This window comes from Bombina bombina, chromosome 3, assembly GCF_027579735.1.
Source record: "Bombina bombina isolate aBomBom1 chromosome 3, aBomBom1.pri, whole genome shotgun sequence".
In the NCBI taxonomy this organism is placed as follows: Eukaryota; Metazoa; Chordata; class Amphibia; order Anura; family Bombinatoridae; genus Bombina; species Bombina bombina.
The window spans coordinates 386,359,627-386,377,250 of NC_069501.1; the positions used below are offsets into that span (position 1 = coordinate 386,359,627).

Consider the following 17,624-nt stretch of genomic DNA (forward strand, 5'->3'; position numbering starts at 1 on the left):
CGGAGTTCCAAAATATTGATTGGTAATCTCGCCTCTTGAGATTTCCAAACCCCTTGTGCTGTCAGAGATCCCCAAACAGCTCCCCAACCTGAAAGACTCGCATCTGTTGTGATCACAGTCCGGGTTGGACGAACAAAAGAGGCCCCTAGAATTATACGATGGTGATCTAACCACCAAGTCAGAGAAAGTCGAGTATTGGGATTTAAGAATATCAATTGTGATATCCTTGTATAATCACTGCACCATTGATTCAGCATACAAAGCTTAAGAGGTCTCATATGAAAACGAGCAAAGGGGATCATGTCCGATGCTGCAGTCATGAGACCTAAAACTTCCATGCACATAGCTACTGAAGGGAATGACTGAGACTGAAGGTTCCGACAGGCTGAAACCAATTTTAAATGTCTCTTTTCTGTCAGAGACAAGGTCATGGACACTGAATCTATCTGGAAACCTAAAAAGGTTACCTTTGACTGAGGAATCAAAGAACTTTTTGGTAAATTGATCCTCCAACCATGTTTTTAAAGAAACAACACTAGTTGATTCGTGTGAGATTCTGCAGAACGTAAAGACTGAGCTAGTACCAAGATATCGTCCAAATAAGGAAACACTGCAATACCCCGCTCTCTGATTACAGAGAGTAGGGCACTGAGAACCTTTGAAAAGATTATTGGAGCTGTAGCTAGGCCAAAAGGAAGAGCAACAAATTGGTAATGCTTGTCTTGAAAAGAGAATCTCAGGAACTGATAGTGATCTGGATGAATCGGAATATGAAGATATGCATCCTGTAAGTCTATTGTGGACATATAATGTCCTTGCTGAGCAAAAGGCAGAATAGTTCTTATAGTCACCATTTTGAATGTTGGTACTCTTACATAACTATTCAAAATGTTTAGATCCAGAACTGGTCTGAATGAATTTTCGTTCTTTGGGACAATGAATAGATTTGAATAAAACCCCAGACCCTGTTCCTGAAACGGAACTGGCATGATTACCCCTGATAACTCCAGGTCTAAAACACACTTCAGGAAAGCCTGGGCTTTCTCTGGGTTCACTGGAATGCGTGAGAGAAAAAAAATCTTCTCACAGGCGGTCTTACTCTGAAACCTATTCTGTACCCCTGAGAGACAATACACAGCCTGCAAAACCCTTTCTCCCGTAGGCTGCTTTAACAGAAGCAAAAACTCGTTAATTTTTTTTTTTTAGGAAGAGAGAGATTTAAGGAGGAACAGGTAGCCGCCCTACCAATCTGATCCAGAGAGGCTTCATTTTAGAAGACTTAAAGAGGACATCACTGTTCTCGAAGAATGAGCCATAATCCTCTGAGGAGACCTGTGTCCCGCTGACACATATGCCAAGTGCATGATTCACCACAACTAAAAGATAAGGAAGTCTAAGACGCCGTCTGACCCTTACGCTTCCCAGATAGATAACAGAGGGGGGGGGGGGGAAACTGTCAATTCCTATGTAGCCTGAAGATAGAACTTGAAGGGACGACTCAATATTATGTATAAAAACATAATAGGACATAAGAATCACAATTTCTTGATTGAAGTTGCGATTTGATACAACCTTAGGAGGAAATCCTAACTAGGTTCGTAGAACAGCTTTGTTATCATAGACCACCAGATAAACAGGGTCGCATAAAAAGGTCAGAATCTCAGACACTTCTGCACGCAGAAACAATAGTTAGATGCAAGGAATCTTCCAAGATAACTTAAAATCAACCTCATGCATAGGTACAAAAGTATTTTGATGCCAAACCGAAAGGAGATCTAAGCTCCAAGAAGGAGCATTTGATAGACACACAGGCCTGATCGTAGTCAGAGACTTAACAAAAACGGTGCAGTAAGCACAGAAAGGGCCAAAACTGTCCCAACAAGAAACCAGCTAAGAGTTCTTTCTCCAGACCTTTCTGGAGGAAGGAAAAAATCCCTGCAGACTTGAATAGTGCGTCAGGGTATACCACGCTCTTCACAGAAGAAGGGGTTACTCCACACCTCATGATAGATGAGGAACCGGCTACGCTCTTCAAGGAGAGGACCAAAACCTCTCAGAAAACCCTCTTTTTGCCAAGACTAAGCATCATCTCGCAGTCCGCCTCAGATAAATAAGATTTGATGAATCAAAGGTGACTCGTACCAGTAGATCCTTGTGACATGGTAACCCTCATGGAGAAGACATCCCCACCAATTGCGAACCACGACCTTCGCGGCCGTAACGGAGCAATCGGTATCAATGACGCCTGCCCCTGCTAGGTTCGAGTCACCACTTAAGGAGTGAAATGGCCGAAAAGGAAAAAGTAAATTTATCCTTATCTGATAAATTAATTTCTTCCTTTGCCCTAATTATTTCTAATTATTTCTAATTAGTGGACCAGAACACCCAGATACTATTATAACTGATAGATTACATCCAATTATTTCCACGATTAATCTTAAACATAGATTATTATTTTTTCCGATTATAGACCTCAGTATAATAAGAGTCTTATCCATCATGACTCTTAAACATTTTAACAGACTAAATTATTTCTAGTACTGTTTTTTGTAGTGTTTTTAACATTGTTTTTAGTATTGTTATTCATGACTGAATTGTTAAATTATTAACATGTTTTATTTCATTTTATTTTTATTCTTATTGTATTTGAAGCACTATTGCTATTTTATATACGTGTATGAGTTCTTTTACTTTGTATATTAAACACCATCTAATTTTATTATCACCATTATTATGAATCACAACTCCCATAAAATGTTTTAAATGTTATCCAACTCTATTGACAAAACATGGCTCCCATAGAATGTTTTAAATGTTATCCAACGAAATAACAACCCTATTAACAAATAGACAAACTTTGAAATTTTCACACATCCGAAATAAGGGGCTTAGGTATGCTATGCAACATGTGCTATCATACCGCTAAAAAACAAACACCGGATATATTGGCATGGAAACCGGCAATGTTAGTAAACAATAAGTGTACCGGAAGTGACGCAATACGTAATGACGTCACTTCCACTTTTCCGCTTGTGTACAAACATCCGGTCCATCGATCGCAACAAGCTCAATGATTTAAACCAACGAATTATATGAATTAAACATTCAAGCAATTGAATTTGACATAATTTGGATAACATAAAAACATATTTGAAAAAAAGGGGTATAGCAAAAATGGAAAAAGGGGTATAAGAACTACTTCCGGGTCACGCTAGTATAGCGTTTTTGGCGCCAAAAATACGATCTTTTGATTGGTACAGAGTACCTTAACTAGCCACCATAGCTCACCCTAAAATATAGTCTTGAGAAAGGCCTAACAAAGAGGCCGAAACGCGTTGCCAGAAATTGGTGAGCAACTTTCTAATATTTTTATCACATTTGTAGCATTATTGCACTATGTTATTTTGTTGTTTGCAGGTTTTTTTATAAGGATTGAGTCTTTGTCACAGACCGAACACCTTACAAACAAAACACCAACAACAAACCACCTACTAAGGAGACTCTCAGGAGGATTTTCATCAGTCACTATTTATATTACACACAACAACCAAATACAGAGCAATTCATTGGATATAAATATTTGGATACAAAAATATTTTTTTTCACAATTTGGGTATTTCACAATCACTAAGACACAGAGAAATTTAGATTTTTTGAAATTTGGATTTTTTACACATTTTTTAACATTTTTATATCTAGATATATATTTTTTATTCACCTCAATTTTTTCAATATTTAATTTTTCACCAAAGAGGACACATCAAATAAGGGACTAGAGACTTTTAATCAACTCAATCACCCTAACCGGTTGGTGACATTAGAAACTCAGACCTGTGATTTTATTAGAAATTTATGTCAGCATATTGTGTGTTTATAACGATTATCGACTGTCATTTACTGTTACATGGATCCAAGTTTTTAATTATATTGTTTAATTTTATATCACCAATAAATTTGTATAACTGACAAATTTGTTTAACATTTTAATATCATATATTTTAATATTATACATATAAAATTGTTTACATAGACAGTTAGGCCTATCCGATACTGTCCAGGCCCATTTCCCATAGCCTCTAGTTAGGCGCTTTTTGATATACAACTACCATATTTACCACTTTCAGGGGCAGCTAGGTACCCCATTATCTTAAAGATAATTTGGGATTTTTTTGAGCGCTGTGAGATCATTAAAACAAATTAATTTCTTTTACGATATGAGTCCACGGATTTCATCCTTACTTGTGGTATATCAACCTCCTGCTAACAGGAAGTGGCAAAGAGCACCACAGCAGAGCTGTATATATAGCCCCTCCCCCTTCCCCTCCACCCTCAGTCATTCGGCCGAAGGTATAGGAAGAGAAAAGGAAAGGCTAAAAGGTGCAGAGGTGACTGAAGTTTACAAAGAATATAAAGAAAAAATGTCTTAAAAGAACAGGGTGGGCCGTGGACTCGTCATATCCTAAAATAAATTAATCAGGTAAGCATAAATTTACTTTTCTTTTACAAAGATATGACGAGTCCACGGATTTCATCCTTACTTGTGGGAAACCAATACCAAAGCAATAGGACACGGATGAAAGGGAGGGACAAGACAGGAACCTAAACCGAAGGCACCACTGCTTGAAGAACCTTTCTCCCAAAAATAGCCACAGAAGAAGCAAAAAGTATCAAATTTGTAAAATTTGGAAAAAGTGTGAAGGGACGACCAAGTCGCAGCCTTACAAATCTGTTCAACAGATGCATCGTTTTTAAAAGCCCATGTGGAAGCCACAGCCCTAGTAGAATGAGCTATAATTCTTTCAGGAGGCTGCTGTCCAGCAGTCTCATATGCCAGGCGAATGATACTTCTCAGTCAAAAAGAAAGAGGTAGCCGTAGCATTCTGACCCCTACGCTTTCCAGAATAAACAAAGAATAATGAAGATGATTGACGGAAATCCTTAGTTGCCTGTAAGTAAAACTTTAAGGCATGGACCACATCCAAATTATGCAACATACGCTCCTTCTTAGAAGAAGGGTTAGGACACAAGGATGGAACAACAATTTCCTGATTAATATTCTTATTTGAAACAACCTTAGGAAGGAATCCAGGTTTGGTACGTAACACCACCTTATCAGAATGAAAAATGAGATAAGGGGAATCACACTGTAGCGCTGAAAGCTCAGAAACTCTTCTAGCAGAAAAAATAGCAACTAAAACCAGAACTTTCCAAGATAACAATTTGATATCCATGGAATGCATGGGTTCAAACGGAACCCCTTGAAGAACTCGAAGAACTAAATTCAAACTCCAGGAAGGAGTAATGGGTCTAAATAAAGGCTTAATTCTAGATAGAGCCTGACAAAAAGACTTAACATCTAGCACATTTGCCAAACGTTTGTGAAACAGAATTGACAAAGCTGAAATCTGTCACTTTAAGGAACTCGCTGATAACCCTTTCTCCAATCCTTCTTGGAGAAAAGACAGAATCCTAGGAATCCTAACTTTACTCCATGAGTAACCCTTAGATTCACACCAATAAAGATATTTACGCCATATCTTATGATAGATTTTTCTAGTGACAGGCTTTCTAGCCTGTATCAAAGTATTGATGACCGAATCAGAGAATCCTCGCTTCAATAAAATCAAGGGTTCAATCTCCACACAGTCAGCTGCAGATAAATTAGATTTGGATGTTGGAAAGGACCTTGAATAAAAAGGTCCTGTCTCAATGGAAGTTTCCATGGTGGCAGAGAGGACATGTCCACTAGATCCGCATACCAAATCCTGTGTGGCCACGCAGGCGCTATCAGGATCACTGAAGCTCTCTCCTGTTTGATTCTAGCAATCACGCGTGGGAGGAGAGGAAAACGGTGGAAACACATAAGCTAGGATGAACAACCAAGACACTGCCAAGGCATCTATCAGTTCGGACTGAGGATTCCTTGACCGGGATCCGTATCTTGGAAGCTTTGCATTGAGATGCCATTAAATCCAATTCCGGTCTGCCCCATCTGAGAATCAATGAGGCAAATACCTCCGGGTGAAGTTCCCACTCAACTGGATGAAAAGTCTGTCGATTTAGAAAATCCGCTTCCCAGTTCTCTACTCCTGGGATGTAGATCGCTGACAGATGACAAGAGTGGGCCTCTGCCAAACTGATTATCTTGGATACTTCTATCATCGCTAAGGAACTCCTTGTTACCCCCTGATGATTGATATATGCCAGTGTCGTGATGTCCGACTGGAATCTGATGAATTTGGCCGAAGCCAACTGAGGCCACGCCTGAAGCGCATTGAATATTGCTCTCAGTTCCAGAATATTGATTGGAAGTAGAGACTCCACCTGAGTCCAAACACCCTGAGCCTTCAGGGAGTTCCAAACTGCACCCCAGCCCAGAAGGCTGGCATCCATTGTCACTATTACCCATGAGGATCTGCGGAAACAAGTCCCTTGGGACAGATGATCCGGCGACAACCACCAAAGAAGTGAGTTTCTAGTCTCTTGATCCAGATTTATCTGAGGAGATAAATCCGCATAATCTCCATTCCACTGTCCGAGCATGAACAGTTGCAGTGGTCTGAGATGAAAGCGAGCAAACGGAACGATGTCCATTGCCGCTACCATTAATCCAATTACCTCCATAAACTGAGCCACTGATGGCCGAGGAATGGACTGAAGTGCTCTGCAAGTATTTAGAATCTTTGATTTTCTGACCTCCGTCAAAAATATTTTTTATGGCTACCGAGTCTATCAGAGTTCCCAGGAAAGGAACCCTCGTCTGTGGAACAAGTGAACTCTTCTCTATGTTCACCTTCCAGCCGTGAGTTCTCAGAAAAGACACCGTGTCCGTGTGAGATTTTGTCAGATGATATGTTGACGCCTGGATCAGAATATCGTCCAGATAAGGCGCCACCACTATGCCTCGCGGTCTGAGAACCGCCAAAAGAGACCCTAGAACCTTTGTGAAGATTCTGGGTGCTGTGGCCAACCTAAAGGGAAGAGCCATGAACTGATAATGTTTGTCCAAGAAGGCAAACCTTAGAAACTGATGATGATCCTTGTGGATAGGAATATGAAGGTAAGCATCCTTCAAGTCCACTGTAGTCATATGTACTGCAACAAGAAGACAGCGCACCTCCAACTCAAGGTATTACTTTATTAAATGCTGAGTGACACACACTAGTAACGTAACTTACTAGAAAGAAGATAAAAACAGGCCTCAATAAAAAAAAAATCACATGAAGTTGTAATCCACAGCTGTTAGCTGAAGCGGCGTTCGTGACTATCCGGATCGGCTTCCAGCGTTCACCCAGTACAAACAGTTCCCGGCCGGTATCAGGGGGGGGTGGCTGGTAAGCTACGTCACAGGCTGCTTTGCAAGACGCTCTTGCAACTGCTGCTACGGATCCACACAAAGACCAAAAGACCTCAACGCGTTTCGCCCGTGACAACCAGCCACACACCCCTGAATCATCTTAGGCACACTTTCTTGACCTAATATATGGTCTTTACAATGTAAGGCTCTTTCAGTACAAGAGTTACACAATGTTAGAGGGGGTTGCACAATAGCTTCTAAACACAAAGAACAATGAGATTCAGATTCCTCAATGGCAGACATGTTGAACAGACTAATAATCACCACAAAAGTCGTTTAAACACTTATTTATTGCTTAAAATAAACTTTTGAAAAAACGTGTACTGCGCCTTTGAGAAAAGAAAAAGTGAACAATTTTCCCAAAATGCTTAAATAACGTTAAATAAATCTAAATTTAACATTAAAATCGTTGGTTCATACAAAAATTACTGCACCCAGAAGGGCAGAAATAAGGCTCTTAAAATACTTTAAAACAACAATTTGTCAATAGTCAAAAATACCCTCTGCACCTCGCCACAGCTCTTCTGTGGCGCCTACCTGCCCCCAGGGTACTTCGAAACAACTTTCCAACACTCCAGAACAACTTGCTACAGCCAGGAGCCACCGGAGTTACTGCTTGCTGCTGTCTAGCCTGAAGGAAGTGCGCATCTGAGCGCGCGAAAGTAAGCCCCACCCCTTAAGGTCAATGCCGGAGTAGGCCCAAACACAACCGCATGGCAAAGCGGTTTTACACCTGAGTGATGCAACACAAAATAACCCTTTAAATACACCATCAAACATATGGATGTTAAATGCCAAAAATAAAAACGTTATACATTTTTTTCCTTGTCTCTCCCATGTCACATAATGCCCCTAAAGTCAACCATTATAATAAAATCTAGGGACTCCAGTAATACCACTCTTGTAAATTAGGATTACTGCTTACCCCATTCCCATACAGGGAAATAACTGCCAGCCAGTTCTGATATACCAAGTCTCCTCAGAATAAAAAGGCTGCACATACCTTAATGCTGCTTGTAGCAAGAAACCGGTCTCCACACTGAAGATGTCTCATGGTTACCTTCAGAAGTCTTGTGGGAACCAGCGTGGATCTTAGTTACAACTGCTAAGATCATCAACCTCAGGGCAGAAATCTTCTTTCATATCCCCCTGAGGAAAATAGTACTCACCGGTACCATTTAAAATAAAAAACTTCTTGATTGAAGAAACTAAAACTAACACCTCACTTTACCATGTCTTCCTAGTATAACACAGGCAAAGAGAATGACTGGGGGTGGAGGGGAAGGGGGGGGCTATATATATATACAGCTCTGCTGTGGTGCTCTTTGCCACTTCCTGTTAGCAGGAGGTTAATATCCCACAAGGATGAAATCCGTGGACTCGTCATATCTTTGTAAAAGAAAATTGTATTAAACCTCCAAGGCACCGCTAATGCAGCCAATAACTCCGCCTGAGGATCCCTAAACCACAACCCATCTGTGGAGACGGGACGTCCTGAGATTCTCATCCGGCGTCCCCTTCCAGTTACAAATAACCAACCACCCCTCGGATGGAGACCTTATCCCCAGAAAAAGGGAATGTCTGAAGAGAACATCCGACCCGGATGACCCCACCCGGAGAGTGGATCACTAACAGAGAACAGTATTGGGCTTCCACCCTCTACCAAACCCAAGATACTACCCTCAGTGCTAGAGAGTCTCTTGAAGACTGACCAGAATCTATGGACTGGGACTAACCCAGTAAAATAAAACCTCAGAGCAAAGGGATTGCCTGAAGATATATAAAGTAAAACGGGAGGGAAACCTCCTAAGTCCACGGACCCCATGCTCTCTTAGCACGCTCTCACCATCCTGACGGACTGCAACCAAAGTCAAAACCGCCCCGGATGAATATGAAAAATGTCCCTCAGGACAAGATCATCAGGACAAAGACACTAGAGAGCAATTCTCTCAATCAGTAGTCCAGGGAAATTTGTTAAGACAGATTTGAAACAGCGCCACTCCACTGTCTCAGCATACACTGAGCTTTAGCTGAGGTGAGAGCTGGAAAAAAAGACAGAAGCCCAAGATGAACCCCATGACAAATCCACACCACCCAACACAGAGCTAGCGATGGCCTGAAGGAGGTATGGAGGTAACTCATAACTTCACAAGTCCGATAGAAGAGTCTCCATGCCTATGAAGAGTAAATTAGCATCCAGGAATCCACTCTGGTGCCTACACCAGAAAACTCAGGTCTATATATACACACATCCATCCCTGAGGATCGAGGAAGACAGATGAAATCTCTAATTAACTTCTATTAGACAAGACAATGGTGGATGAACCAGAATTGTCTAAACAAGAGAAGCTACCGCCAGATCTGGATTCTGCTCACTGCCAAAGGAAAACCTATAAGCAGTAGCGATAGAAAAAAATGGAAGGAGCAATGTACTGGAGTGCTGATCCAGAAATGACAACCTTAGGAACTGGAAGTGTTCCCTGAGGAGGAATGAAAGGTATGATATCCTAACTCAACAGTGCTCCTGCACGGCTCTACCCGAACCAATGGTAGAGTGAACCTTATAGTCTCCCTCTAGAACGAGGAGGCATGAAAAGCTTGCTTAACTACTTTAGGACCCAAATAGGATGGGAGTCACCTCCCTCTATACAACCCTGAAAAAACGGTTCGAAATAATCTCAAACCTCACTACAATAGGCCCCGGGCCAATGATTACAAAGGAGAACAAAAAAAAAAAAACCTGTGTCCACCTAAACTGGCTTCCTTCTGTCTGTCTGTCTGGAAGACAGGATCAAATGAAGAAAAACTGCAATGAAAGGCTGAAATTTGAAGTCTAGCTAAGACCTCTAGGCCCCATGGATCCTGTACGACCCTGAATCAGCGTCCGTGATCCAATATAGGACCTAGAACTGCTTGGCCTTATACCAGGACTGAGTCGGCTTCCAAAAACACTTGGAATGCTCAGGATTAGCCGAGATCTGACGCTGGAGCAGTAACAAGAATAAGAGATAGAAAATTGTCTCTCTCCAAACTGTAAAACCGCAGAATAGAGGAAACCAAAATTAAATCTTACACTTAAGCAGAAGAAAAGATTAGATTTAAAAAAGTCATCTCTGACAGAGCGATTCAAGTCCCGAACAGGAAAAAAACCTGAAGCCCTAGTTTTGGGGTTAGAAACCTAGATAAAAGAATTATAAGTTCCAAGACCTTCATTCTTTCTCGAAAATATCGAGGGAACCATCACCTTGAATCAAGACAGAGGTTGTCGCAGTTTCTAGAGACTTTCCTATTGGAGCATCTAAGTCGTCAGTACATAAATATCCCTTGACAAAACATCTTCTTAAAAAAAAAAAAAAAAAGAGTTTCCTCTTATAACCAAGAGCTCTAAGAATAAACTATCCTTAAATGGAATGTAAAAAAACAATATTTCCACAGCACCAATAAATCAGGAAAAAAGTTTAACAAACTTGTCTTTTATTAATCCATTTCAGCTTCTACAAAGCACTGGCACACAGCAGCATTAAGCGACGTTTCTGGCTGTTAACCCTTACTCATGCTCATACAGAACACCTGTTAGCTGCTCCTAAAGTACCATATGATGTTAACCCTTAACACACCTTTAACACACCTAATTACAATTGTTTTTTTTACAGTCTACAGAGAGGTGTTTGCAGTGGCCCTCTGCCACGAGCATCAGGTGTGTGCGGTCTATCATTTGGGAACTGTCTTAAATGGAATAGTAAAGTTATAGGCAAGTGCACAAAAAGAGCTATCCAAGTAAGGGTGGGCAACAATACAACCCCCTTATAGAGCCCGGAACTGGGATCTTAAAATTGAAATAGACGAAAGGGAAGAGGATCTCCATCCTTCACCAACCGCCTAATTAAATTCACCATCTGATTTAGTGTTCTGAGATTCGACAGGTAGATCAGTACTAGACATCTCTAATATCGTCAAAACCTCTCTCAGAAGCAAGCGCAGGCGTGCAACTCTAAATCTAAAGGCGAAATCCTCCTCTGCCGGAGGAATAGAAGTAGCAGGCTCCAAACCAGAAGGTCCGTACTCTGAAGCCTCAGAGAGAAACGCACCCTCAGATGACTGATCTGATAAAACAGTCAATTTAAATGATGCTCCCTGGGCCGGAGTGCATGGATTACTTCTATATTTGTGCGTAGCAGTAAGAGGCAAAGCAAGGCCACAGACATTGATATACAAACTGTGCAGTAACGTCTGGTGGAAAAAGGCCCCCTCCAGATGGAGGACTAGTGGCGCAAGGGGAAACTGCATGTGTAGGGGGGGGGGGGGGGACACCTCACGGGACGAAGGGTCCTCAGAGGCGGAACGTTCAGTGGCATCTAACATCTCAACATTGGTTGATGAAAACACCCTGTTGCGACATATGGAACATAATTGAGAGGGCTGGACTACCCGGGCCTCCTCACAATATACACAGGTATCAAATTCTGTCGTAGAGGGATCATCCTCTAAAAACTCAATCCTACATAAGTAGGTAATCTTATTTAAATCAAAGAAAAAAACAACTGGCACCTATACCCCCAATGGCTGGGGCACTCACCACCTTCTATAACCCAGACAATATAGAGAAAATGATCTCCTCTCCGTAGTCACTCGGTCAGGAAAAGGAAACCGTGACCACTACCGGTTGCACAGTGCGCAATGCAAGACCGCCCCTGCTAAAGGAAAAGCGTGTCAAGCTTAATAAAACTATGCAGCTCTCAAAGTAAAAGAGCAACCTGTACATCCCATGTCAGTCTTTGAGCTCAAAATATCTCACACATATAAGCAGCATAAATCAAACAAATATGATTAACACCCCACTGTTCAACAATCCTCCCTCAGGAGATATTAACCCTTGATTCCATAAAGGTAAAGGAGTCCCACTGTGACCCTGTCTTCTAGAGTTAACATATGTATAAAAAATTAAACTATCTTACCGGAATCTATGCCATGGAACAGAAATGCAGTCCTTCAAGTGTGACAGACTGTAGCATCGCTTCTGACATGGACTTGAGAGATAAAAAGCAGGCAGTGAAACTCGTCAACACGGATTGCTTAGGAGCTGTTAATATGAGTATGGATGTTGTCGCAGAAAGACTCTCCCAGCATCTCCAGACTAACTTTCATCAATGCTCTCACTGAGAGGCTGACAAGACTACTTAAAACTCAAGTACTATTTCGAAAGGTAGATACCCTTCATAAGGAACTACTCTGAATCTTCTGACACTTCTCTGCCAACCTCCTGTGACAAAAGGCAAAGAATGACTGGGGGATGAGGGAAGTAGGGGAGATATTTAAAGTGAAGTTAAAGTTTTCTTACTTTGAAGACATCAATGCATCAAATAATAGTAGAAGAAGCTAAATCGCCAAGTTTATTTTAATATTCTTTAAATATTTTGATAGTTTTTAAAAATATATATATTTGCTTACCGTTTCCATGAAAACTCCTCCCAACCACTACTTCCTGATTTTCTTTGCTGTGACGTATAGAGCGGTCCTACCCGCTCTATACGGATCTCTAAAGCGCGTTCACGATGATCGTCACTAATGCGCATGCGCAAATCTGCGAATTCTCCAGCTACTGCGATACTCTGAAATCCATAAAAGCAGACAATGTAATGCAGGTATTCATAATAAAATTGCAAAACTGGAGCGCGCTTTGATTCCAATATGGATAATAAAACTATAGTGCATGCGCAGTTTAAAAAGGAGGCGGGTGACGTAGTTTGACGTCCGTCTGACGGCCAGAATTTCAATTGGATGTTTTCACAACCTGGTCCAGTAAAAAAAAATAAAAAAATTACGGGTTGAATTGACTAAGCTTAAAAAATAGTTTGGTTACGGCTATAACTTCATTTACCGATAATTTTGAAAAACTTGATGAAAGTCGTAATTATTTGGGACAAAGAATGTAACTCCAGATCGTCAAATAGGTAACTTTACCTTCACTTTAAGCCTTTGGCTGGGGTGTATTTGCCTCCTCCTGGTGGCCAGGTTCAGTATTTCCCAAAAGTAAGGAATGCAGCTGTGGACTCTCCCTGTATTAAAAAGGAAATTCCTATTAGGGCTGCACGATTAACCGCACATGCGGTTTTAAACCGCGATTAATCGCTGCAGTTTAAAAACCGTGAGAGTACGCAATTTTCATGAAAAAAAAAACATTTTTTATTCTTCATGAAAACGGAGGCGGAGACGGAGGATGATAGGCGGACCAGGGTGCGTCCGTGGGCGGACCTGAGAATGCCCGCGAAATGGCCATTCTTGCCGAGAATTCTGAGTGTGTGGCAGCAACTGGCTTTCATCCTGCAGTCATCTGGGACTATTGTGGCGGTGGGACAGCTCAAACTTGTGAGCTGCACTTATATTTATTTATATACAGAACTTCACAAGTCATACTGCTGTAAAGACAGCAATTTTCAGGTTTCTCCATGCTTACACTCACTGCTTCATATGTTAATCATACCACTGTGTCCACACTGTTAGAATGACTGTCCAATAAAACATGACAATGTTGTGTGAACTTGTGTGTCATAAGACCTAATAACTGGCTAGTGGCTACTATTTAATCACATCACAGGAAGCAAATTTTATTGCAACTACTTTTTGTTTTGTATTTTTATGCTCAAATAGTGTATTGGACATTGATAAAGATGTACATTAAGATTCTGTAGTGTTAAATAAAGGTGTTATAGTCATTTAAAAAAAAAAAAAAAATTGCGATTAAATTGCACTCGCGTTTTTTTTTCTCCAAAAAATAATCACAATTTATTTTTTTTGCCATATCGCCCAGCCCTAATTCCTATTAAACATTTTTATTACCTCTTCATCTCTCAGTCCTTCCTCTTCCATTACTTTTTCTAGCCTCTTCTGCCTGAGAAAAAAAAAAAAAATATAAATAAAAAAGGTAGAAGTAATATGCATCATAAAACATGATCATTGTTATCCAGCAACTTAGTGTTTCTAAACTCAAGTGTGCCATGTAACCCTAAAATGCCAGTTAAATGGCTGTGTCATTGTGATTATCTCACGTATTCATGGAGAGAAATCCTTTAACATTAAAGCGTTATTGGCGTACTGGAATTTAGAAAAAACATAATTTATGCTTACCTGATAAATTTATTTCTCTTGTAGTGTATCCAGTCCACGGATCATCCATTACTTTAGGGATATTCTCCTTCCCAACAGGAAGTTGCAAGAGGATCACCCACAGCAGAGCTGCTATATAGCTCCTCCCCTCACTGCCATATCCAGTCATTCGACCGAAACAAGACGAGAAAGGAGAAACCATAGGGTGCAGTGGTGACTGTAGTTTAATTAAAATTTAGACCTGCCTTAAAAAGGACAGGGCGGGCCGTGGACTGGATACACTACAAGAGAAATAAATTTATCAGGTAAGCATAAATTATGTTTTCTCTTGTTAAGTGTATCCAGTCCACGGATCATCCATTACTTGTGGGATACCAATACCAAAGCTAAAGTACACGGATGATGGGAGGGACAAGGCAGGAACTTAAACGGAAGGAACCACTGCCTGTAGAACCTGTCTCCCAAAAACAGCCTCCAAAGAAGCAAAAGTGTCAAATTTGTAGAATTTTGAAAAGGTGTGAAGCGAAGACCAAGTCGCAGCCTTGCAAATCTGTTCAACAGAGGCCTCATTTTTAAAGGCCCAGGTGGAAGCCACAGCTCTAGTAGAATGAGCTGTAATCCTTTCAGGGGGCTGCTGTCCAGCAGTCTCATAGGCTAAGCGTATTATGCTCCGAAGCCAAAAGGAGAGAGAGGTTGCCGAAGCTTTTTGATCTCTCCTCTGTCCTGAGTAAACGACAAACAGGGCAGATGTTTGACGAAAATCTTTAGTAGCCTGTAAGTAAAACTTCAATGCACGGACTACGTCCAGATTATGCAAAAGACGTTCCTTCTTTGAAGAAGGATTAGGACACAAAGATGGAACAACAATCTCTTGATTGATATTCTTGTTAGAAACCACCTTAGGTAAAAACCCAGGTTTGGTACGCAGAACTACCTTGTCTGAATGAAAAATCAGATAAGGAGAATCACAATGTAAGGCAGATAACTCAGAGACTCTTCGAGCCGAGGAAATAGCCATCAAAAACAGAACTTTCCAAGATAAAAGTTTAATATCAATGGAATGAAGGGGTTCCAACGGAACTCCCTGAAGAACTTTAAGAACCAAGTTTAAGCTCCACGGGGGAGCAACAGTTTTAAACACAGGCTTAATCCTAACCAAAGCCTGACAAAATGCCTTGATGTCTGGAACTTCTGCCAGACGCTTGTGCAAAAGAATAGACAGAGCAGAGATCTGTCCTTTTAAAGAACTAGCTGATAAGCCTTTGTCCAAACCCTCTTGGAGAAAGGACAATATCCTAGGAATCCTAAACTTACTCCATGAGTAACTCTTGGATTCAAACCAATAAAGATATTTATGCCATATCTTATGGTAGATTTTCCTGGTGACAGGCTTCCGAGCCTGTATTAAGGTATCAATGACTGACTCGGAGAAGCCACGCCTTGATAGAATCAAGCGTTCAATCTCCATGCAGTCAGTCTCAGAGAAATTAGATTTGGATGATTGAAAGGACCTTGTATTAGAAGATCCTGCCTCAGAGGCAGAGTCCATGGTGGAAGAGATGACATGTCCACTAGGTCTGCATACCAGGTCCTGCATGGCCACGCAGGCGCTATCAGAATCACGATGCTCTCTCCTGTTTGATTTTGGCAATCAGTCGAGGGAGCAGAGGAAACGGTGGAAACGCATAGGCCAGGTTGAAGAACCAAGGAGCTGCTAGAGCATCTATCAGCGTTGCTCCCGGGTCCCTGGACCTGGATCCGTAACAAGGAAGCTTGGCGTTCTGGCGAGACGCCATGAGATCCAGTTCTGGTTTGCCCCAACGATGGAACAGTTGAGCAAACACCTCCGGATTGAGTTCCCACTCCCCCGGATGAAAAGTCTGACGACTTAGAAAATCCGCCTCCCAGTTCTCTACGCCTGGGATGTGGATCGCTGACAGGTGGCAAGAGTGAGACTCTGCCCAGCGAATTATCTTTGAGACTTCTAACATCGCTAGGGAACTCCTGGTTCCCCCTTGATGGTTGATGTAAGCCACAGTCGTGATGTTGTCCGACTGAAATCTGATGAACCTCAGTGTTGCTAACTGAGGCCAAGCTAGAAGAGCATTGAATATTGCTCTTAACTCCAGAATATTTATTGGGAGGAGTTTCTCCTCCTGAGTCCACGATCCCTGAGCCTTCAGGGAGTTCCAGACTGCGCCCCAACCTAGAAGGCTGGCATCTGTTACAATCGTCCAATCTGGCCTGCGAAAGGTCATACCCTTGGACAGATGGACCCGAGAAAGCCACCAGAGAAGAGAATCTCTGGTCTCTTGATCCAGATTTAGTAGAGGGGACAAATCTGAGTAATCCCCATTCCACTGACTTAGCATGCATAATTGCAGCAGTCTGAGATGCAGGCGCGCAAATGGCACTATGTCCATTGCCGCTACCATTAAGCCGATTACTTCCATGCACTGAGCCACTGACGGGCGTGGAATGGAATGAAGGACACAGCAAGCATTTAGAAGTTTTGATAACCTGGACTCCGTCAGGTAAATTTTCATCTCTACAGAATCTATAAGAGTCCCTAGGAAGGAGACACTTGTGAGTGGTGATAGAGAACTCTTTTCCACGTTCACTTTCCACCCATGCGACCTCAGAAATGCCAGAACTATCTCTGTATGAGACTTGGCAATTTGAAAGCTTGACGCCTGTATCAGGATGTCGTCTAGATACGGAGCCACCGCTATGCCTCGCGGTCTTAGAACCGCCAGAAGTGAGCCCAGAACCTTTGTAAAAATTCTCGGGGCAGTGGCCAACTGTCAGGGTTGAGCACTGTTTCTTTAAGAGACTCTGAAGTTTCTCCTAATTGATTGCTCCTCCTATAAAACAACACAGCACATTGCAATCAGTGCTTGGTATTGTGTTCCAGTATCCACTGAGTACTCCTTGTATTATGCTCTGGATTACAAGTTGTCTAAGCCTCTCTGCCTTATTTGCTAACAGGTTGAAATATCTGCTGGATTTCCTAATACCGGATCCTACTCTCACTTACTTCCTCATTTGATGCCTCTGCAAGATTCCTCAGTGGGGTAAAGGAAGATTTATTACCTTCTCTCAGTGTCTCTCTGCTTCAGCAGCAGCCGCTGCTACATTCCAGGCTGTCAGCTCTGCCCGTGAC

General features: G+C 41.7%; 1 protein-coding gene across 2 annotated transcripts in view; it reads right to left on the minus strand.

Annotated features, from left to right (window-relative positions):
- LOC128653324 (serine/threonine-protein kinase 38) overlaps nt 1-17,624 on the minus strand; it is a 347,496-nt gene that overhangs the window by 241,295 nt on the left and 88,577 nt on the right. For both annotated transcript variants that reach the window (XM_053706543.1, XM_053706544.1), the window contains exon 3: nt 14,195-14,246. In XM_053706543.1, coding sequence (XP_053562518.1) covers nt 14,195-14,246 — 52 coding nt within the window. The remainder of the gene's footprint in view (nt 1-14,194; nt 14,247-17,624) is intronic.